The sequence below is a fragment of the Malaclemys terrapin genome, chromosome 7 (assembly GCF_027887155.1).
Source record: "Malaclemys terrapin pileata isolate rMalTer1 chromosome 7, rMalTer1.hap1, whole genome shotgun sequence".
NCBI classification, from domain to species: Eukaryota; Metazoa; Chordata; order Testudines; family Emydidae; genus Malaclemys; species Malaclemys terrapin.
The window spans coordinates 97,250,669-97,273,428 of NC_071511.1; the positions used below are offsets into that span (position 1 = coordinate 97,250,669).

General features: G+C 40.9%; 1 protein-coding gene across 6 annotated transcripts in view; it reads left to right on the forward strand.

Annotated features, from left to right (window-relative positions):
* The window catches only part of CPEB3 (cytoplasmic polyadenylation element binding protein 3), a 186,505-nt gene that overhangs the window by 151,605 nt on the left and 12,140 nt on the right, over window positions 1-22,760 (forward strand). For all 6 annotated transcript variants that reach the window (XM_054034807.1, XM_054034812.1, XM_054034809.1 and 3 more), the window contains 3 exons: window positions 3,612-3,730; window positions 6,193-6,307; window positions 18,935-19,116. In XM_054034807.1, the coding sequence (XP_053890782.1) occupies window positions 3,612-3,730; window positions 6,193-6,307; window positions 18,935-19,116 (416 nt within the window). The remainder of the gene's footprint in view (window positions 1-3,611; window positions 3,731-6,192; window positions 6,308-18,934; window positions 19,117-22,760) is intronic.

The following is a 22,760-nucleotide window of genomic DNA, read 5'->3' on the forward strand; positions in this document are numbered from 1 at the left end:
ATTTACCATATCCAAAAATGGCATTCAGGTCTTGCTGCCACAAGTTCAACAGAATCTTTACTGTGAGGTAAGAAAATCAGGAGCATCTGTGTAGATTCCAATAAGAATCATCCCAAACCTTTTCCCAAATCTTGAAGTAAATATTTGCTGTTTGTTTTCCATGGAAGGCATTCAGATACTGTGGTAATGAGGAGCAGTATAAAAAACTAATATGTATAGATTTTTTTTTTCTTTTCTATCTTCTATGCTGTGTGTTCCATCCAGGAAAGAAAGCACTCTAAAAAAGACTGGTCAGACAAAATGTCCAAATGAATTTTGCAAACCAAAAATATTCATACAATGTATGGACAAGCATCCACATTTTGGAGTGCTTAGCTTAATCTCTGAACTTTGAGGTTATTTAATAACCAGTGGAAATATTGGTTAGAACCAGAATATTCTTAACATTTGGGGCTAATTTTTCAGATTGAAGTATAAAGGGTACTGAAGTCTGCCTATGAGTTTAAACACCATGCCTCCACCCCCAAAAAATGAATTGACCAATGAAATATGATTAGTGGTGGAAGGCGAGGGAATACTATAGTCCAGGGGTGGGCAAACTATGGCCCGGCGGCTGCATCTGGCTCTTCAGATGTTTTAATCTGGCCCTTGAGCTCCCACCGGGGAACAGAGTCCAGGGCTTGCCCTGCTCTGGGGCTCTAGCCACGGAATGGGGTTGGGGGTTTGCCCTGCTCTGCGTGTGCTGTCTCCGCACGGCTCCCGGAAACAGCAGCATGTCCCCCCATCCGGCTCCTACATGTAGGGGTAGCCAGGGGGCTCCGCATGCTGCTCCTGCTCCTGCCCAAGCGCTGCTCCTGCAGCTCCCATTGGCTGGGAACCAAGGCTGCAGGGACGGGGCAGCACAGAGCCGCCTGGCCACGCCTCTGCATAGGAGCCAGAGAGGGGACGTGCCGCTGCTTCCAGGAGCTGCTTGAGGTAAGTGCCTCCCAGAGTCTGCACCCCTCACCCCCTCCCGCGCCCTAACCCCCTGCCCCAGCCCTGATCCCCTTCCCCTTTCTCTGAACCCCTCTGTCCCAGCCTGGAACAACCGCCTACACCCCCAGCCGGAGCCCTCATCCCCCCCGCCCCACACCCCAACCCACTGCCCCAGCCTGGAGCCCCCTCCTGCATCCTGAACTCCTCATTTTTGGCCCCACCCCAGAGCCTGCACCCCCAGCTGGAGCCCAGACCCCCCTTCCTGCATCCCAACTCCCAATTTTGTGAGCATTCATGGCCTGCCATACAATTTCCACACCTGGATGTGGCCCTTGGGCCAAAAAGTTTGCCCACCCCTGCTATAGTCTCTTCCAAGTGTTCAGTTTCACGATTGGGGTGGGGGACATTTGATAGGACAGATCAACTGCCAAGCAGAACACATTTCTAATTGGGATAGTGAACAGATTTTACTTCTTACTGGGCAGGTTCATTATAAGGTGAAGAAAACACGATAGCTGCACAGATTGGAAAATAAAATGGAGATAACATGAAGACAATGATGAATACATATTCTCAATCCGTTACAAGTCTGGGTACTCAAATTTCATGTGATATTGTGATTGGTCAGTTTAAACAGAATTAATCAATATATAAATTCAGATATTAAATTTCTTCAAAGATTAATCAGTTTGGTGTATAGGCAGCAAGTTACTGTAGTGCTAACACAATGAACTGTGTGGCTTTTGTCGACATATGCCATAGATTTTAATCAGTGTCTCAGTAGATCATAGCTATAGTTGTTGCAACCTAAGTTCTTAGCAAGTGCCCAAGACTTTCTGAAACACACTCCTATGGTGAAATTTTAAAGGCGGTCATCTGTTCAATGATGAATACACTTGACCTATTAAATTATTGTGCAACCTTTCTTTGAATATCTGTAGTATAAAGATGGTGAGCAGTAGAAAGTTGAAGCCTTGTAGGGAAATAACCTTTGAAGGGCAGAGATGTTGTGCAATGTCCTGGTGAAAAATTGATTTTGAACACTAAATTTTAATTTCTTAGTGCATGTACAAAAGTTTAAAAAATAATTAAACAAGCAAAAAAAAATTGCACCAAGAAAGCTCTCCATAGTAACTACTTCAAAATTCTACTTGAGCTCCTCTTCACTGCTGCCTCCCCAGTAAAACTTGGGAATGCAAATAGGCCTAGCCAGGTGCCTTTTTAGTGCCCCTGACTGAGAATCTTCTGCTAGCAGTCCTCCTGTGTTTCGAGAAGAATGCTAGCTCAAACAGTTGCTACAGAATTGTGTGAAGAAAGGAACTCTATAAGGTAGGCAAGGTCCAAACTATGAAGGTGAAAGCCAATATCAAAACAGTGAGTGGGAAATCATCTGGTAGCTACTCCTAATTATTCAGCACAGGTGTAACACAGACTACTGGAAGTTCCCCACAACTGGGCAGCTGCATTCAATACTAGCTGTAATTACCAAATGGTTGTAAGATCTAATTTAGTGTAGTAGCATTGCAGTAATTTACCTTTCTTTTTATTCCAAAATTTAACCTGTTAGGGATATGTGTTAAGAATATCTGAGGCTTACCTTTATAGTGTACAAAAGCTTGTCTCATATCTCAGTACTCTCAACTAAAATTAAAAATTTGATTTAAAATATATCATCTTATCAGAATATCTGTGGGCCAGAAGGCACTCCAATTCTCAATCCATAATCTTTCAGTTGTTGACAGCTTTCCCTCAAGATTACCTTATTTCAGCACTTTTTTAGAGGGGAACGTTAAAGAAAGTCTGAGCCTTTGAGTGCTCTAAGCATGAGAAAGTTTCATGATCTAAAAGAAGTGGTAATCTTTTATATATGTGGCAATTTAAAAGTCCAAATTAAGTAAATCATGGTCTTCAGTGAGGATTGCGTACATTAGGAGATTTGATTTAGAAATATATTTAGGAAATAAAGCTACAGTATGAATGAATGAGAATATACATTTTTCCCTTGCCAACATATGTATGTTCAGGATAGAAATATTCAGGTTATCTGTATGCAGGTTTTCATTCCATGGACCTTTCCACATAGTATTTCCCCCCTTGTATATCATCTGAAACTGCCTCAACACCATCGCTTTATTTAAGATGACAAATACTTGTAAGAGTACAAATATAGATCTATCATAGTTATGGGCTAATTTTCCACATTTTTTCCTGTTTTTTCCAGCCATTCTGTGTTTTGTTTGGAACCTTTAAAGTATATAAAGAAAACAAACTTTCCAAAGACTTTTTTTTCTCCACTGTGATACCAACACTGTATGCAGCATCAAAACAAAAATAAGAGTGATGGTGGGGAAACCTGCTTTCTCCATGTGATCCTATGGCAGGATTCCTTATGAAAGCATATTATTATTGGATTAACTTCAGTACAGTTAGCAACAATATTACACTTTTATTGCCATCTATGTATTGGGACAAATAAAGTAATTCAGAGTCTTAGTGAAGTGTCAAAACCAACTGCTTACAAGATATTTGCAGTTCTTTGATTTTCTTTTTTTGTGTTCTCTGTTTTGACCTATCTTTCAAAAGTTTTCACCTTTTCTTTTTTTTCTTTTTCTTTTTGTGCCATTGTTCTTTCCAAGGTTATGCCTTTTTGCTGTTCCAAGAGGAAAGCTCTGTACAAGCACTGATAGATGCCTGTCTGGAAGAAGATGGAAAACTTTACCTATGTGTGTCAAGCCCCACCATCAAGGACAAACCGGTAAGCAGTATACAAAGTGCCTTGGCTGTTAACCAACTTCCCCTTGCCAATTCAAAAGCAAATAAATATGCAAGCATTTTTCCCCTGGTGTAACTGTTAAACTGGTTATGTTGGTGTTTCTTTACTAGGCTTACCTTCTTACGTTAGCATAATTTGGCTTCTTCAGAAGTTTGTTTAAACTTTTATGTTGGTACTTCCAGTACCATATCGTAACAGAATGTGTCCTGTTACAAGTCACCTATTTTAAAAAAAAAAGAGTAAATGCTTTAGTTTCTTTGCCTATACTACTGTTGTTTTTTAAAAGCCCCTATGATTTAAAAAAGAAAACTCTTTAATAATTTAGGCAGCCTTGCCAGTACTTCATTGCTTTCAATTCTGCATATGCTAGCTAAGCAATTTATAATCTTTCATGCCTTTCACTTACTGTAGCAAGTCTGCTTTGACCCAGATTTGGTTTATAAAAGAAGGTTTATTAAAACCAATGAAAAGCATATAGTTGTGCACTTCTGATGGACAAATGAGGAGTAAGATAATACCAGAAAGAAGGAAAACATGTTTGAGGTATATTCTTGCTGAGTCATTTTGCTAGAGCTAATCAAATTTTAACTGGATTCTTCTAAAGGGATTTTTTAAATAAACATATATTCAGGCAGATATTCATTGGTATAGAAAATTAAATACATTTTTTTCTAGTTAACATCCCTCAAAATGTATTGCTGGTTGAATGTCTGATACCTTAATATTTTCCCCCTTTTTTATTCTAAATTACTTCCATATACTTCCATAAAGACTCCCTATAATCAAAGATGAACAATTATCCCTATTACTACTGAATCTGTTAAAAATGAATATTGGAAAAGACCTAGTTACTAAGATAATGTTTTTAAATTATTTAGAAAGTAAAGTGGCATTGTAGATGTAACCTGACTTTTGATATGTAAAAACCAAGCATTTTTATGTTGTCTGCAGTCAGAAATGAGCTGGTGGATAACCGCTTCAGTTGCTTGCATATAGTGGTGCATTACATACATGATACAATTCCCACTTCAGCACAACTGGCTCATATTACTCAGGATTGAACTAGAATAGAGACTTAATCTTGTTAAATTATACAAAGTGGTCCATCCTGATTATAACTGCCAATGGGACATTACAAGAAACTCTCTGGAATTGCTGGCACTGTGTTAAATCCTGAAGGTAGAGGACTTCTGTACTATCAGTCTTTTAAGTGGACAGGTTTACATAAAGAGGGGCTAAAAACTGCATGTGTGGTGGTGGTATTAAGATAGTTGCTACTTTATTAATTTACAGGAATGACAACATCCGTTTAGGGCGGCCATTAATATAAAGTATTTCTCTAAACATTTAGCCTGGCCTAACTTTCTTCTGCAAGGGGTAATGTCAATCATTTACTACCTGTTTACGTCTGTAATTATGTACACAACTATTTATCACCCATTCCCATTTTTTTTTTTAAATTGGGCATACTGAGGAGCTTGGGTTGCAATCTTGTAAATATTTAGTCAATGGGGCTAGTCATGTAAACAATGTAATGTATGTGCTTAATTTCTTGCAGATTAGGGCCTTATTCTTTATATAATTATAATTATTATTATATATGTTAAATTTAATATATTATATGCATAATCCTTCCAGAGTAATCCTTAATCAAATTCATATAAAAGGCTCACGGGTGCCTTTTTGAATTAGAAGATTAGACCTGCAGGGGTGAATGAAAATTGCAATGCAATGGCAAATCCAAGTGATGCTTACACATTTCACTTATTCTGGGGTTGTAGTGATGAGCAGGCTTATCCAAATGGCTTTTGAGCAGAATTCTTAGTTCTGTACAATCTGAAGACTTTCTGTCTAACAGTCCACTATCTAGCTGGCTGCTTAACTAAACTGAACGAGTGCACTTACATTTCTGAAATCTTCTTATTTTAAACATAGGAATTAATTCCATTTCCTCTTCCCTCTTTTTCAACTTTTAAAATTTTATGTGACTAGAAGAAAGCTGAATGTTCAACTGGCATCCTTAAATTCACACTATAAATGATAAAGCTCTTAATGTCTTTTTATATATTCCATATTCCTAATAAAGGAGGCTGGAGGAGGAAGCAGATTAGGGAGAGAATGGGGTAGCTGCATTTGCACGAGGAAATCTAACTCAAGCCTGGCCTCTAGAGGTGATAAATGTACTGTCCACATTTATCAAGTAAACACTGTAAACTGTACATTCTGAATACCTACATAGATAAATGATATATGTGCATCGTTTTTACTTTCACATTCTATCATTTTACTATTTTATCTTTAAAAAAGAATGTGAATGTGTATTTACATATATTCTAATCAGATTTTACATATGTAAATGTTTAGCAGCTGATTCTTAATTCTTATTACTTTGTGTAGGGTAAGTTAGCAATGAAGTGAAGATTAAGTTGAGATCTTTCTTTCAGGTGCAAATTCGACCTTGGAACCTAAGTGACAGTGATTTTGTAATGGATGGTTCTCAGCCGTTGGACCCAAGAAAAACTATCTTTGTAGGGGGAGTTCCACGTCCCCTCCGAGCTGGTGAGTTGAAATAGAAAAAAAGTTAGGCTAGACCATACGATCAGTAGCTGGTTTCGGATTCTGAGACAATGACATTCCATCTGTTCCAGAGATTTTTGAAGAATTTGTGGTTTACTTTCTAAGCATATCAGTTTCTTCTGTCCTTAACCGTAAGACTATAACTACTGAGAACTTCTGGCCTTTGAAATTAACTACTAGTTAAGACAATGAATCAATTGTTTAGTACTAGAAATTAAGTAAAACTTTAAGGCTCAAATTTTCATATTGTCCTTGAATTTGGGGGCTGTTTTATTTAAGGTGACCAATTCAGTTAAGTACTTACTTTAAGCTCCCACTGACTTAAATTGGAGTTGTGGTTGCTCAACAGCTCTGAAAACCAGACCAGTTCTAATGAGGTCATTTAAAAAAAAAAAAAAGGGCCCTAACTGCTTTTGTCTACATTTCTTTTCCAGGCCTATTATGAATTGTAGTTCATATTTGAAGAATGCCTTCGAACAGTAAATTTAGAATTTTTCCAAAGCAAGACAACCCATTTTTTGGTATTGATATATTAATTTGCAAGCTTCTAAGATTAGTTTTAGAAATTAATTTAGAACATTTGAAAGCAATACAGCAAATCTTGTTTTTTTTCTGAATCTTATGGGTTCCTTTCATATTGACAGTACTTCTTTACTGTGACCAATATCATGGATGCTTATTTTGGACTGAATTCCTACTGCGAATTCATGAACTCACTACCTGAAGGATGACTTTTCCTATTTTATTAAAGAATCTGAGAACTTACTACATTATGCTATTATTTCGCTGTCCACCTGCATGGAGTTGGAGTCTATTTTGTTTGATAAAATTACTCTAATTTGTGGTTTTTGTTTTTTTTACATTAAAAACATAGGAGTTGGCATATACAGTTATCCCTTAGTGATACTTTTGTATCAGACGAAAAGTAATGTAATTAAACACATTTCCATACTTGTGTTATGAATAACCCCCCTCCCTCCCACACACACAATTTGTAGTAGTTACTAGAATTAGAACACAAATTTAGTTATTTACTTTTTGCACTTCAGCCTGGAAAATAAAAACAACTAGCCTGGTGTAATCAGGAAAGCCAAAGCACAATTGACGTTGCAGCTAGCAAGGGATGTGAAGGGTAACAAGAAGGGTTTCTACAGGTATGTTAGCAACAAGAAGGTGGTCAGGGAAAGTGTGGTACCCTTACTGAATGGGGGAGGCAACCTAGTGACGGGTGCTGTGGAAAAAGCTGAAGTACTACATGCTTTTTTTTGCCTCGCCCTTCACAGACAAGGTCAGCTCCCAGACTGCTGCAGTGGGCCGCACAGTATGGGGAGGAGGTGAGCAGCCCTCAGTGGTGAAATAACAAGTTAAGGACTAGGTAGAAAAGCTGGACATGCACAAGTCCATGGGGTCGGATGCAATGCATCCGAGGGTGCTGAGGGAGATGGCTGATGTTATTGCAAAGCCATTGGCCTTTGAAAACTCGTAGCGATCCGGGGAGGTCCCAGATGATTGGGAAAAGGCAAATATAGTGCCCATCTTTTAAAAAGGGAAGAAGGAGAATCCGGGGAACTACAGACCAGTCAGCCTCACCTCAGTCCCCAGGAAAATCATGGAGCAGGTCCTCAAGGAATCCATTTTGAAGCACGTGGAGGAGAGGAAGGTGATCAGGAACAGTCAACATGGATTAACCAAGGGCAAGTCGTGTCTGACCAGCTTGATTGCCTTCTATGATGAGATAACAGGCTCTGTGGATATGGGGAAAGCAGTGGACATGATATACCTTGACTTTAGTAAAGCTTTTGATACGGTCTCCCACAGTATTCTTGCTAGCAAGTTAAAAAAGTATGGATTGGATGAATGAACTAAAAGATGGATAGAAAGCTGGCTAGATTGTCTGGCTCAACGGGTAGTGATCAATGGCTACATGTCTAGTTGGCAGCCGGTATCAAGCAGAGTGCCCCAGGGTCGGTCCTGGGGCTGGTTTTGTTCAACATCTTTATTAATGATCTGGATGATGGGATGGATTGCACCCTCAGCAAGTTCGCAGGTGGCACTAATCTGGGGGGCGAGGTAGATACACTGGAGGGTAGGGATAGGGTCCAGAGTGAGCTAGACAAATTGGAGGATTGGGCCAAAAGAAATCTGAGGTTCAACAAGGACAAGTACAGAGTTCTGCACTTAGGACAGACTAATCCCATGCACTGCTACAGGCTGGGGACTGACTGGCTAAGCAGCAGTTCTGCAGAAAAGGACCTGGGGATTACAGTGGACAAGAGGCTGGATATGAGTCAACAGTGTACCCTTGTTGGCAAGAAGGCTAACGGCATATTGGGCTGCATTAGTAGGAGCATTGCCAGTAAATCAAGGGAAGTGATTGGCACTGGTGAGGCCACATCTGGAGTATTGTGTCCAGTTTTGGGCGCCTCACTACAGAAGCATGTGGACAAATTGGAGAGAGTCCAGTGGAGGGCAATGAAAATGATTAGGGGACTGGGGCACATGACTTATGAGGAGAGGCTGAGGGAACTGGGCTTATTTAGCCTACAGAAAAGAAGAGTGAGGGGGGATTTGATAGCAGCCTTCAACTACCTGAAGGGGGGTTCCAAAGAGGATGGAGCTAGGCAGTTCTCAGTGGTGATAGATGACACAAGAAGGAGCAATGATCTCAAGTTGCAGTGGGGGAAGTCTAGGTTGGATATTAGGAAAAACTATTTCACTAGGAGGGTCGTGAAGCACAGGAATGGGTTACCTAGGGAGGTGGTGGAATCTCCATCTTTAGAGGTTTTTAAGGCCCGGCTTGATAAAGCCCTGGCTGGGATGATTTAGTTGGGGTTGGTTCTGCTTTGAGCAGGATATTGGACTAGACCTCCTGAGGTCTCTTCCAACTCTGATCTTCTGTGATTCTAGTTTCACTTTCAAGGTTCTCGTGCACTAGCACAACACAGCAATGCTTGAATTGGCATAGCCAACTCGGGCAGGCAGAATAACCTTTAGTGCCCCTACGTGGAGCTATAGAGCTGGTTTTGTGAAGGCTTGTTCTTCGTTCAGCCACAAAAGATCACTTCCGCCTCCCAAGTTCTACTAAGAACCTAGATTTGCTCAATATTGACCCTAAACCTCAGTCACCCTGTTTGTCTGTCCCTTTTCCATCGTTCCCTAACCAGCCTGTTCTGTATGCCCTCTTCCCCATCCCAGTCAACCTGTCCTAACTAGTAGATACTTTATATATTATAAAATAAAATAGCTATGTCCTATCTTAAGAGTGGGAAAGAGCAGCAACTGATTGCAAAAGGGGTCTGAATCAAGTGAGTCTGTAGAGGGTGCCAGAGGTACTAGAACCGTCCCTGTGTGTAAGAAAAATTAAGTGGAATGTTTCATATCTATACAAAATCAATGTATATTTTTTAAAAATACACTCTTATAATTAGTTTTAGTGGGGATTTTTAATGTTTAAAAAAAAACTAAGTTTGAGGACCAATTAGATAGTGTCCCTTTAAAGTTTTTCAGTTTATTATTTACTGTTATTATATTTGTATTCTTATAGTGCCTGGAAGCCCTAGTCCTGGACCAGGACCCCATTGTGTTAGGTACTGTACAAACAAATATAGCCCCTGACAGCAAAATACTTTATAGAGATGGTTAAATCACACTGGGCCCAAAAAATAGGTCTGGTTAAATAAAATATATAATATTCTAAAGGGTTGCTCAAAACTTACTGTTAATATTGTACAAGTTTTAATGAATTGTTTGGATTTAAAATATTGCCCTACGATGTTTTCTAACTTGAACACTGCTGCAGTGAGTTAATGCATGAGAATCTGAACATGGAACTGGCTAGAAAATCTCTACAAACAAACTTAAATTGGCAAGTCTATTTTTTCCCAAGCGGAGCTGAAAGTTAACGTTTGTACATAAATTAGGAAATTGGTTTTAAATAAAGTTTTTAATCTGACAACGTCCTTTTTACAAACTCACTAAATCATAAACTCTAAACTAGTTTCAACTTGATATTTATTATAAGGACCCAATTCTGAAAGCTGTACACATTAATCATAAGTGTAGTGGGGGTGATTGCATGCTAAAAATTCAAACCATCGAGTTTTTAAAATTTGCTCTAACCGGTGACTGTGTAGTATATTGCCATGCAAATATTGATGTGTATATATGGAGGCACCAATACTCATGAAATTATCACAAGTATTGTGATCTTATGAACGGCAAGAGGCGGCTCAGAAATTCATCTTCAACCACCTGCAGCTTCTGCTTTGGCTACTTCTGCTTGGTTTAATTTTGGTTGTTGGGTTTAGTGTGCAGGTGCTGGGTGGTGTTGGTGGCCTGCAATATACAGGAGGTCAGACTAGATGATGTGGTGGCCCCTTCTGGTCTTAAATTCTATGACTCTGACCCAGATCCTCATTAACTGAGATAGGAGGGCAGAGAGGACCCTGGCAGGCAGCCCCCTTCTTGCTCCCAGCACAGCAGCTTTCCCTGGAGACTGGGAGGAAGCTGGAGGGCACTGCTGGACCCTGCTGTAGGATGTGGCTGGGAAAAGCCCCATGATTGAAGGGATCATTGGAACTTGCTGGAAAAGTGGCATTTTGTGGTTGCGGTGCTGGAGCCTGCCAAGTGCATGAAATAGAGGTGCTTATGTTTGTTGTGGGGGTTATGAGGAGTAAGGACAATCCAGGATATGCAGCATTTTGCCCGTACTGGGGTGTCATGGTTTGGAACCCGCCAGGAGGGGCTGCAGGACTGAATTGTTCAGGAAAAGAATGCTTCCATCCCAGCTACTTAGCCTACTGTTGCTTGGGGAATTGATATTCCTACAGCAAAAGAAAAACCTTCTTCATCACTGTAGGCTGCATTTATGCTACAGGGTTATGCCAGCATAGCTATGGAGCTATAGCTATGCTATTATAAGTTCCCATAGCATAGAGGGTCCTCAGTCTATAGAAAGTTATTGTGAGTCACCAAATGGCATTATTGCAAATGGTATTTTGATCTGAATGTGTAGAAGTTAACTCTCAAAGAAATGTTTGTCAGTTGTAATGTAGCACTTTCTTGAAGTTGAACATTATCACTAGTAAAATTGGTTCTTTGCCTGAATTTATCTGTCTAGAAACTGTCTAAGACTTTCTTGAAACTCCTCCTTAGGCATAGAGTTGAAGTCTTTGGGTATGTCTACACTATGGGATTACTCCGAATTTACAGAATTCGATTTTGGGTAACCGATTGTGTAAAGAGTGCATGCAGCCACACTAAGCACATTAATTTGGCGGTGTGCGTCCATGTACCGAGGCTAGCATTGACTTCCGGAGCGTTGCATTGTGGGTAGCTATCCCATAGTTCCTGCAGTCTCCCCCGCCCATTGGAATTCTGGGTTGAGATTCCAATGCCTGATGGGGCAAAAACAATTGTCGTGAGTGGTTCTGGGTACATCCTTCCCCTCCCTCCGTGAAAGCAACGTCAGACAACCATTTCATGCCTTTTTTCCTGGGTGAACTGTGCAGACACCATACCATGGCAAGCATGGAGCCTGCTCAGCTCAAGACAGCAGTCATGAACATTGTAAACACCTCGCGCATTATCGTGCAGTTTATGCTGAACCAGGACCTGAAAAACCAGGTGAGGAGGAGGCGGCTATGGCAGTGCGGTGACAATAGCGATGAGGACATGGACACAGAATTCTCTCAAACCGTGGGCCCCGGCGCTTTGGAGATCATCTTGTTAATGGGGCAGGTTCTAGCCGTGCAACGCCGATTCTGGGCCTGGGAAACAAGCACAGACTGGTGGGACTGCATAGTGTATATATGTGTGGTCCCCCCCTGGGCTACCACAGGTGTGGGAAAATTCCCAGTGGCTGCGAAACTTTCGCATGCGTAAGGGCACTTTCATGGAACTTTGTGACTTGCTTTCCTCTGCCCTGAAGCGCCAGAATGCCAAGATGAGAGCAGGCCTCACAGTTGAGAAGCGAGTGGTGATAGCCCTGTGGAAGCTTGCAATGCCAAACAGCTACGGGTCAGTCTGTAATCAATTTGGAGTGGGCAAATCTACTGTGGGGGCTGCTGTGATACAAGTAGCCAAAGCAATTGCTGAGCTGCTGCTACCAAAGGTAGTGACTCAGGGAAATGTGCAGATCATAACAGATAGTTTTGCTGCAATGGGATTCCCTCACTGTGGTGGGGCGATAGATGGAACCCATATCCCTATCTTGGCACCGTAGCACCAGGGCAGCCAGTACATAAACTGCAAGGGGTACTTTTCAATGGTGCTGTAAGCACTGGTGGATCACAAGAGACGTTTCACCAACATCAACGTGGGATGGCCGGGAAGGGTTCATGACGCTTGCGTCTTCAGGAACACTAATCTGTTTAAACGGCTGCAGCAAGGGATTTACTTCCCAGACCAGAAAATAACCGTTGGGGATGTTGAAATGCCTATAGTTATCCTTGGGGATCCAGCCTACCCCTTAATGCCATGGCTCATGAAGCTGTACAAGGCAGCCTGGACAGTAGTCAGGAGCTGTTCAACTACAGGCTGAGCAAGTGCAGAATGGTGGTAGAATGTGCCTTTGGACATTTAAAGGGTCGCTGGCACACGTTACTGACTCGCTCAGACCTCAGCGAAACCAATATTCCCATTGTTATTGCTGCTTGCTGTGTGCTCCACAATCTCTGTGAGAGTAAGGGGGAGACCTTTTATGCGGGGTGGGAGGTTGAGGCAAATCGCCTGGCTGCTGATTACACGCAGCCAGACTCCAGGGCAATTAGAAGAGCACACAAGGAAGCTCTGCACATCAGAGAAGCTTTGAAAACCAGTTTCGTGACTGGCCAGGCTACGGTGTGAAACTTCTGTTTGTTTCTCCTTGATGAAAACCTGCCCCCTTGATTGACTCATTCCCTGTAAGTAACCCACCCTCCCCCCTTCGTTCACAGCTTGCTTTCAAAGGAAATAAAGTCACTATCGTTTAATAATCATGTATTCTTTATTAATTGATTATAAACATGGGGAGAGAACTGACAAGGTAGCCCAGGTGGGGTTTGGGAGAGGATAGGAGGGAAGGAAAAGGCCACTAAAAAAGTTCAAAATAATGACAGCCTTTTGCTTGGGCTGTCCACTGGGGTGGAGTGGCAGGATGCATGGAGCCTCCCCCACCCTGCGTTCTTACACATCTGGGTGAGGAGGCTATGGATCTTGGGGAGGAAGGAGGGCAGTTATACTGGGGCCGCAGCAGAACTCTGTGATCCTGCTGCCGTTCCTGAAGCTCCACCAGATGCCGGAGCATGTGCGTTTGCTCACGCAGCAGCCCCAGCATTGCATCCTACCTCCTGATCTTCCTGCCACCACCTCTCATCTCGAGCATCTCTCCTCTCCTCACGTTGGTCCCTTCTGTCCTCACGTTCACTGGCATCTTTCCTGTACTTTGATACGGAGTCCTTCCACTCATTCAGATGAGCTCTTTCATCGTGGGTCGATTCCCTGATTTCAGAGAACATTTTGTCCCGCGTCTGTTTTTTTCCCCCGCCTTATCTGAGATAGCCTTCGGGACGGAGGAGGGAGGCTTGAAAAATTTGCAGCTGTGGGAGGGAGGGAAAAAAGGGAGAGACGTATTTTAAAAGATACCTTTTACAGAACAATGCTTATACTCTTTCACGGTGAACAACACTATTCACATTACATAGCACATGTGATTTCGGTACAAGGTCGCATTTTGCATCTTAATATTGAGTGCCTGCGGCTTTGGTGTTAGAGATCACAGACGCAGGTCCGGGCAACAGAATTCGGCTTGCATGCGGCCATGGTAAGCCATTGTCCTTCGGCTTCTGCAACCTTCCTAAAAGCAGCGCCCTCCTTTCCTACATACCAAGCAAAGCCCATTGAGTGCTACGGTTTTCCTGTTAACGTGCAGCAGCAGAAACCAAACTAACCACCCCCATCCAATTCTCTGGGATGATCGCTTTATCCCTCCCCCCACTGCGTGGCTGGTATCAGGGAAGATCCCTGCTAGCCAAACACGAAAAGCTCAGCGCCAATGCCCCCCCTACCCCGGCTTGGCTAACTGCAGGGAAGGATTTCTTTTCAGCCACAGGCAAACAGCCTAGTAGGAATGGCCACCTCTGTCCCCTTAATTAAATTCCCGTATTTCAACCAGGTTACCATGAATGATATCACTCTCCTGAGGATAACACAGCGAGATAAAGAACGGATGTTGCTTGAATGCAGGCAAACACCAGGACCATACGCTGCCAGGCTTTGTCATACAATGATACCAGATTATTTGCTACTAGCATGGCATGGTCAAGTGTCCTACCGTGGCATGGTCAAGTGTCCTATCATGGAGGACAGAATAAGGCTGCACTGCCCAGAAACCTTCTGCAAAGGCTTTTGGAGTACCTCCAGGAGAGCTTCATGGAGATGTCCCTGGAGGATTTCCACTTCATCCCCAGACATGTTAACAGACTTTTCCAGTAGCTGTACTGGCCGCGAATGCATCCCAAGTCCTCAGGGCAAATTAATCATTAAAAAATGCTTGCTTTTAAATCATGTTTTATATTTACAAAGGTACACTCACCAGAGGTCCCTTCCATGGCTTCATGGTCTGGGATAATGCCTTGGGAGGGTTGGAAGGGTACTTCAGTCAGGCTGAGAAAAAGATCCTGGCTGTTGGGGAGAACGGAGTGCTGTGTGCTCTCCGCAAGCTCGTTGTCGTCCTCCTCATCTTCCCTGTCCGCAGAATCCTCAGGCATGACTGAGATTACCCCCTCCTCAGAATCCACGGTCAGAGGGGGGTAGTGGTGGCAGCACCCCTAGAATTGCATGCAGCTCAGCGTAGAAGCAGCATGTCTGCGGCTCTGCCCTGGACCTTCCATTTGCTTCTTTGGTTTCTGGTAGGCTTGTCTGAACTCCTTAACATTCATGCGGCGCTGATGAGAGTCCCTATTGTGGCGCCTCTCCATCCTTGGAGATTTTTTCAAATGTTTTGGCAGTTCGTCTTTTGGAACGTAGTTCTGCTAGCACGGAATCCTCTCCCCATATAGCGATCAGATCCACTACCTCCCATACGGTCCATGCTGGTGCTCTTTTTCGATTCTCGGACTGCATGGTTATCTGTGCTGATGAGCTCTGTGTGGTCACCTGTGCTCTCCACGCTGGGCAAATAGAAAATGAAATTCAGAAGTTCGCAGGGCTTTTCCTGTCTACTTGGCCAGTGCATCCGAGTTCAGATTGCTGTCCAGAGTGGTCACAATGGTGCACTGTGGGATAGCTCCCGAAGGCCAATACCGTCGAATTGTGGCCACGCTAACCCTAATTCGAAATGGCAATGTCGATTTCAGTGCTATTCCTCTCGTCAGGGAGGAGTACAGAAATTGATTTTAAGAGCCCTTTGTCGAAGAAAATGGCTTTGTTGTGTGGATGGGTGCAGGGTTAATTCAGTTTAACGCTGCTAAATTCGACCTAAACTCGTAATGTAGACCAGGCCTTTGAATCATGCTCTGAGGACTTCAGTAACTCAGCCAGAGGTTATGGGTATATTACAGGAATGGGTGGGTGAGGGTCTGTGGCCTGCGATGTGCAGGGGATCAGATTAGATTATCACAATGGTCCCCTCTGGCTTTAAAATCTATGAAGATTTTACATGGTGCCAATATACTAGTCTACTTTTGGTGGCTTACCAACATTGCACTAGAGTATCCTTGAGAAAGAGAGATGTTTTTTCCGTTTTGTAAAATATGGGCTATATGTTTAAAAAAATAAAAATGTACACTGTTTTAGATAATTTTAAATTCCAGTTTTTCTAGATGACCTATGTAACCTGGATTAGCTTCTGAGCTGTCAAGTTAAGAGGTTGTCATAAGACAAGATAAAGACTTAAAAGAACTCTATGCTTCTGCTGCTAGATTTACCAAAAAAAAAAAAAAATTAAGAAATTACTGCTTTGGGGGAATCTGAAAGGCACCATCATCTGGAGAGTCTAAATGTTTTCTCCTAATTTAAAATTAAAAATTTTATAAGTATCCCTAATGACACACCATGCATGTTTCCATTCTATTCTTTATACATTCTCATTCCATGCTTTCCTTTTCAGTCATTTTTCCTGTCTTCTATTTCAAAGCACAGTCTTAATTGTACCAAAGCCTAAGAAGTTAAGCATGTTTTCCCCACTGATGTTTTTCTGTTACAACTGTAGTACTAGGATTATATTTCTGCAAATATTGGGACAAGAAAAATGAATTTTGGAAAATCAGATGTCTGGGAAAAATTTTAGCAACTTTTCCAACAGAAGCTTAAGGTATACTCTTGTACAGTATCAATATGGCATACATGGATTGTAATCCTAAAGCATTCATCTCAACCAGTAATAAAAGAATATAGCAAGAAAGTAGTAAGATACTCAAAACCCTCTTCTCTCTGGTACAGGATTTATTGCTTTAAGTATATTTAGAAGTCCCTGATTTGCCAGATTCTTCTAAATGATTGTTACAGGATATCTCTGGAGATACAACAAGAGAGAGTAGGTACAAAAGTGTGGTCAATATAGGAGATGACAGGTCTGTAAAACCAGATGTCTAAATATGTTCGCAGTTTAGAAACACTATTTTGCTTGGGTAACTAAACTTGGATTATCTTTGTCTTCAAAGCCAAAGATAGTTAAGCTTCCCTTTACCACTACAACATATCATAAATTCAGTACATGTGGTGTGACAAGGCAACTAAATGACATAATGAACCTGATGCAATACATCATATTTAATTTTTTAAAGAGAAACCAATTAGCTTGCCATTAATTAACCCCTCTCCCCCTGTTTGAAAATGCTCCGACTTAAGGGATTTTTGTGACGCTGGTGTAGAATAAGTTTGTGAATATATATGGTATATAGGGAATAGAAGATAGTGGGCTATGACTTGAGAAATATGATCATGCTCTAAAGATGACGTGTCATAATTTGAGTGGCAGAAAGAAATGGAACTAGGAGCTTAGTGGGTGAGGTTATTCTTGGAGTTACTGTTTTGGGTGTTTCATTATGCTGTATATTGGTTTCTTCAGTTCCTGAGCAGCTGTCCTCTGAGAATCATTATATTCCAAAATTTTCTTGTGGTAATTTTCTTGTTTAGAATAGATATTTGCCATTTCTGTTTTGTCATTCATTTGTGGGGAGTTTTATTAATTTAAAAAAAAATTAATAACTTGGGTGGTGGTACTAGAATATGACAGTTTGGAAAAGTTCTGACAAGATCCAATGCCTTCTAAAAATCCCTCCTCTTTGGAGGGAGGGGAAGAGGGTATTGTGGGGTGTGTGTGTGTGTGTGTGTGTGTGTGTAAAAGCAATACTGTATGTTCATGCAATAACATAAATGACATAACATTCAATACATTCCATAAATGTATATATAACTTACATAATGTATATGTTATATAAACATAACTCATTCACAAGCGAGAGTACATTGTGGCAGGTAAGGCTGTAACAGTTTCCATTGCAACCCTTGTCCTCGTGTGCTTTTCTGAATAATTAATCTTTTGGGATCAAATTTTCCATATTTGGTTTCTACCCAAAGATGAATTTTCTGCTGAAAGTTTGAAGGGTGGGGGGAGGGGATGTTTAGTTGTTTCAGTTGAAAGACTGAAAAAATACTTTCCTCACTGGAAAAGAAAACAAACATATTCTTTAAGAAACTAACCCAAAACCCACTTAAGTCTGGAAAAAATATGGGAGTATTTCCATTGACTTCAGTGAATCAGGCCCTAATTTAGCTAGAGCAGAAATGGTCAATGTGTGAAATGTGGCACAGTCTTAGCCCTTAATTAAAGCGTGATTTCCCAAGTCTGGGGAGTGTGGAAATTAGATTTCATTTAACAAAATAAGAACTTCTGAACTTTACATACTGACATGAGGAATGAAAAGTTGTAAAGTGCCCAGTTCAGGACAGATGCACTTATTTGACTGTGCATATAGCCAAGTGTACCCAGATAGTTAGAGCATGTAATATGTGCAAGAACAACTCCAACAGTTTCAAAAAAACCCAAGGAAATAAATGCATCTCTGAGACCAAGTGGTTAAAATAACAAGTCAGGAAATGCAAAATCTGAGGTTCTACAGACAACACTCATTTGTCTCCATTATGCACATATGGTATATTTTTATTTCTATTATTCTCATTAATATATAGCTTAGTATATTACTATTTTTGTCAGTAAACATATACCATCAATATACATGATGCAGTAGGGCTGAGTTAATCACTGTTGGGACGGGGGGGAGAAATCTACATTTTTCTGACAGTATGATTTTATAACTGTTTAACCTCAACATTGCACTAATGCACTTTTTGGAATCAAATGTAATATATAACTGATAAAACACTCTACTTGGGGTATGTAACAGAATCCCAGGAAAGCTTTTCCTTAGCATCCTCACCAGTTTGTTTGCACTTTCAGTATATTTCAGATGGGTACTGGGATTCTTTGACCAATCCAGCTTTCAGGTCCCTTTTCTATTTTCCTAAAGTACTGGAATTAGGGTAAATAGTCTATTTTTAAAGCTGCAGGCCATGCATAAAACCTTTAGTAATATTGAATCTACAACATTAATAATTGTTTTCTCACAGTTGAACTGGCAATGATTATGGACCGTTTATATGGAGGTGTCTGCTATGCTGGCATTGATACGGACCCAGAATTGAAGTACCCAAAAGGTGCTGGCAGAGTGGCTTTCTCCAATCAGCAGAGCTATATTGCTGCTATTAGTGCTCGCTTTGTCCAGCTCCAACATAATGACATTGATAAACGGGTAAGTAAAACAACACAGAATGGAATGGTTGCTGTTGATATTGTACAGGAGCTAAAAAAAAAATCTTTTATTTTTTTAAATTGTGTGGGAGGATATTGTAGGCTGTATTCTTGTCTCATATTTGGTAATTCTTTTAAAAGCTTACTTGAGGAGCCAAAGCACGATGAAGATGATAGTCCTAAATATCTAGTTTAAGAAACTTCCATGTCAAAAGTGGGAAATAGTTGGTGATACATTTTGGTTTGTTTTTGTTGTTTTGTTTACCTTTTTGAAGGTGAAGCCTGGTAGAATTTCTCTTCAGATGGATGTTCTTTTTTCTTGGAGGAACAGTTAGCGTTCTTGGTCAGTGGCTGGGATAGAGCTTGTGGCTTCTCTGGTGTTAGTAGAGATCCGGGAAATACTGTTAAATCCCCAAAATATGACTGGGTCAGGGATTTCCAAAAGTCAAAAGATAAGACCCATAGTCATAGGTGTCACTGAGCTCAAAAGTGTCTTGAGCCTTACTTACCTGTTAGCAAAGCACTATGAGATCTTTGAAAGGAAGTGATAGAAATGCAAATTGTTGTTGTTACATTCATATGAAATACTAAGTCACAAATGACAGGGAAAAGCCATATAGTGAATTAGTAAGTTTCTTTTTTGTTGCTGTCGCCCAAGTTCAGACTTGCATGAAATTATTACTTATTTCCCAGGAGACACATAATTTTTCTGGACCTTAGACTTCATGTCCGATACAGTGTTAGTTTTGAGAAACAAAACTTTACTTCTGAAATTCCTTATTTAAATGGAGCAATTTCTTTGTATCATCTCAAGACATCTGAGGACAGATTTTCAGAAACTGAACTGTGTGTGTAACTATGCAGCATTACTGCAGCTGTATATGCAAAAGGCCAGCTAGGTATAGCTGTGGCTACTGAAACTTTATGTGCAATCATGGTGTGTGCAAATTAGGCATATGTTTTTGAGGACCTAGAACATTCATAATAATTTAACAAAATACAGTGTATGCTGCTGATAGATATAATCACCAAAGATGGGGTGGGTTGTTTTTTCTTTTTAGTCTGAGTTGGTTCACACATTGAGGTGGCAAGCTGATGCGTGTGCATATTTAGAAAACTAAAATCACCTGTCCCTATCTTTTCTCAAAACTTGAACTGAACCTTTGTTGAGGTTAAGGAAGGGGAGGAGGGAAAAAATCACTGATATTTTTTTCCGTGTGCCTCTACATTTCCTGGTTTCAGCCACGACAAGTGGTAGACATACCAATTTAGACCATTTCTATAGTATTTCTAACTAGGGAATACAGGAAAACTTATCAGAAAGACTTTTATGGCAAGAGTCAGACCAAAGTGGTTCAGATCAGATTTTAAACTTCTGATTTGTAACCAAGTTTTGGAATCCTTTGAGATTTTCCCATTGCTAATTAATAACACCCATTTAAAACACATTATTATTATTTATTTATTTATTTATTATTTATTTTAGATTAAAGATACAGGTGCCAAATGGGGCCAGCTCACAGCAATTCCACAAGCCAATACTTCTCCCTGTTGGCTGCTCCAGAATCTGAGCTTCTATTTAAATACTGCCTCTACCTTGCATAATTGTGAAAATACTGTTCAGTTTGCCTTTTTTTAGGTTAACCAAATGCAGTTATATCCCTAATTCTGCAGATAGCCTGAAATATTAGTGCTTAAGAGAAGGTGTGGACTGCCCCTGTTCACAACCTTTAAATGTTAGCTCTAAAACCTAGTGATATTATTCACATTCCTTAATTATTATTGCATAACTCGCACATCATAATTAAAATTATTATACTACTGACCAAAGCATGCAGGGAAGGAGAGATATTGTCATATTATGAAGATTTGAACAACTTACTATGGGTGGCATATCATTCTGGTAATGAGTGGGCAGATGTGGATGGAGTTTGGGAGATTAGCTCAATTTTTTTTGTCTATTTTGACCTCTGATCAGAGAGGCACCAAGAACAATAAAAGAAAAACAAAGTGCATAGAGTATTGTTTTATACAAAGTTCCTAACATTAGCAGTAATGAGTTTGACATGTAGGATATGGCACTCTATACCAACTTGTTACAGGAAGTACTACTAATACAATCTAACTTCTCAACAACAACAAAAGTTATAGCTATTCCAGATAGTAGTGCAATGTAATTCACTAAGATAACTTTACTTTAAAGAATAAAATTAATGTTTAGAAGGTCAACAAGATAAATCAGAATAAAATTTACGCTTCTTTGAATTACCAAGTGGCCTTTGCATAACTTTGTCTCCTGTTTAACTTAATATTTAATATTTCTTGAATATTTTACTTTCATACCGGAAAGCTGACATATTTAAGCATATGCAGTCTTATTTTTCCTGATTCGAAAAGATGTCTGAGAATGACAACTATGCAGCTAGAACAAAATTATTTATAAGAAAAAACACACTTATCTTGTACTTATTTAGCTCTATGTAATATATTTAGAACTATTCAAAAAAATCCTACTTTCTAAATGACACTGTAGAGGCGTATGCCATCAAAAAATAGAGAAGAAATTGTTACCTCTCTTTTCCCCTGATTTCCTATTAAATTAGTTGTGAATTCAGCCCTAGCGTGCACTGCTGATTTAAGGTTTGCAAACAGGACTCAGAGGACATTCCTGGGAGATCAGTCACATTATCAAAATAATTGATTACTAATAGTTGTTAATAACTGTAGTGCCTAGGAGCCTTAATCATGGACTAAGGCTTCATTGTGCTAGGTGCTGTGCAAACAGGACAAAAAGATTGTAACCTCTTTGGAGAGGGACTGTCTAAGGGCCTGTCTACACTAACAGTCTCACACTGGGGCAGGGGTCAGCAACGTTTGGCACGTGGCTCACCAGAGTAAGCACCCTAGCGGGCCGGGCCAGTTTATTTACCTGCTGACGTGGCAGGTTCGGCTGATTGCGGCCCCCACTGGCCACGGTTCGCTGTCCCGGGCCAATGGGGGTGGCGGGAAGCCACGCGGGTGAGGGATGTGCTGGCCGCGGCTTCCCGCCGCCCCCATTGGCCTGGGACGGTGAACCGTGGCCAGTGGGGGCCGCAATCAGCCGAACCTGCCGCGTCAGCAGGTAAATAAACTGGCCTGGCCCTCTAGGGTGCTTACCCTGGCGAGCCGCGTGCCAAACGTTGCCGACCCCTGCACTGGGGTGTGAATCTATCCAGCACTAGCATGCTACATGCTAAATGTCTCTTTGCACCTTGCTGAGGTGCATTAACAGTTTGTTAGTGCGCTTTGATCTTTGAAACTGTGCTAGATCAAAGCATACTAACAAACTGTTAATGCACCTCAGCAAGGTCCACACAGACAGTTCATGGCAAGCTAAGGACCTGAATCTACCCTGGACTAGTCTGCTACATACTAAGTGTTCACATAGACAAGCCCTAAGTAGAAGACAAGAGACACCAGATGGATACAGGCATACAGGGCAGTCTTTCAGTCACCCTTGTTCTTAAAATTAAATCTCTTGTTTCTTCTTTCAAAGAAATTTGAGACTACAGAAATTTTTACATGATTGAAGTTTGATTTCATTTCCATATTTGTTATAAGTAAGTATGTTTATGGTACTGTTTGTCCCAGAAGAGAACAAATTCT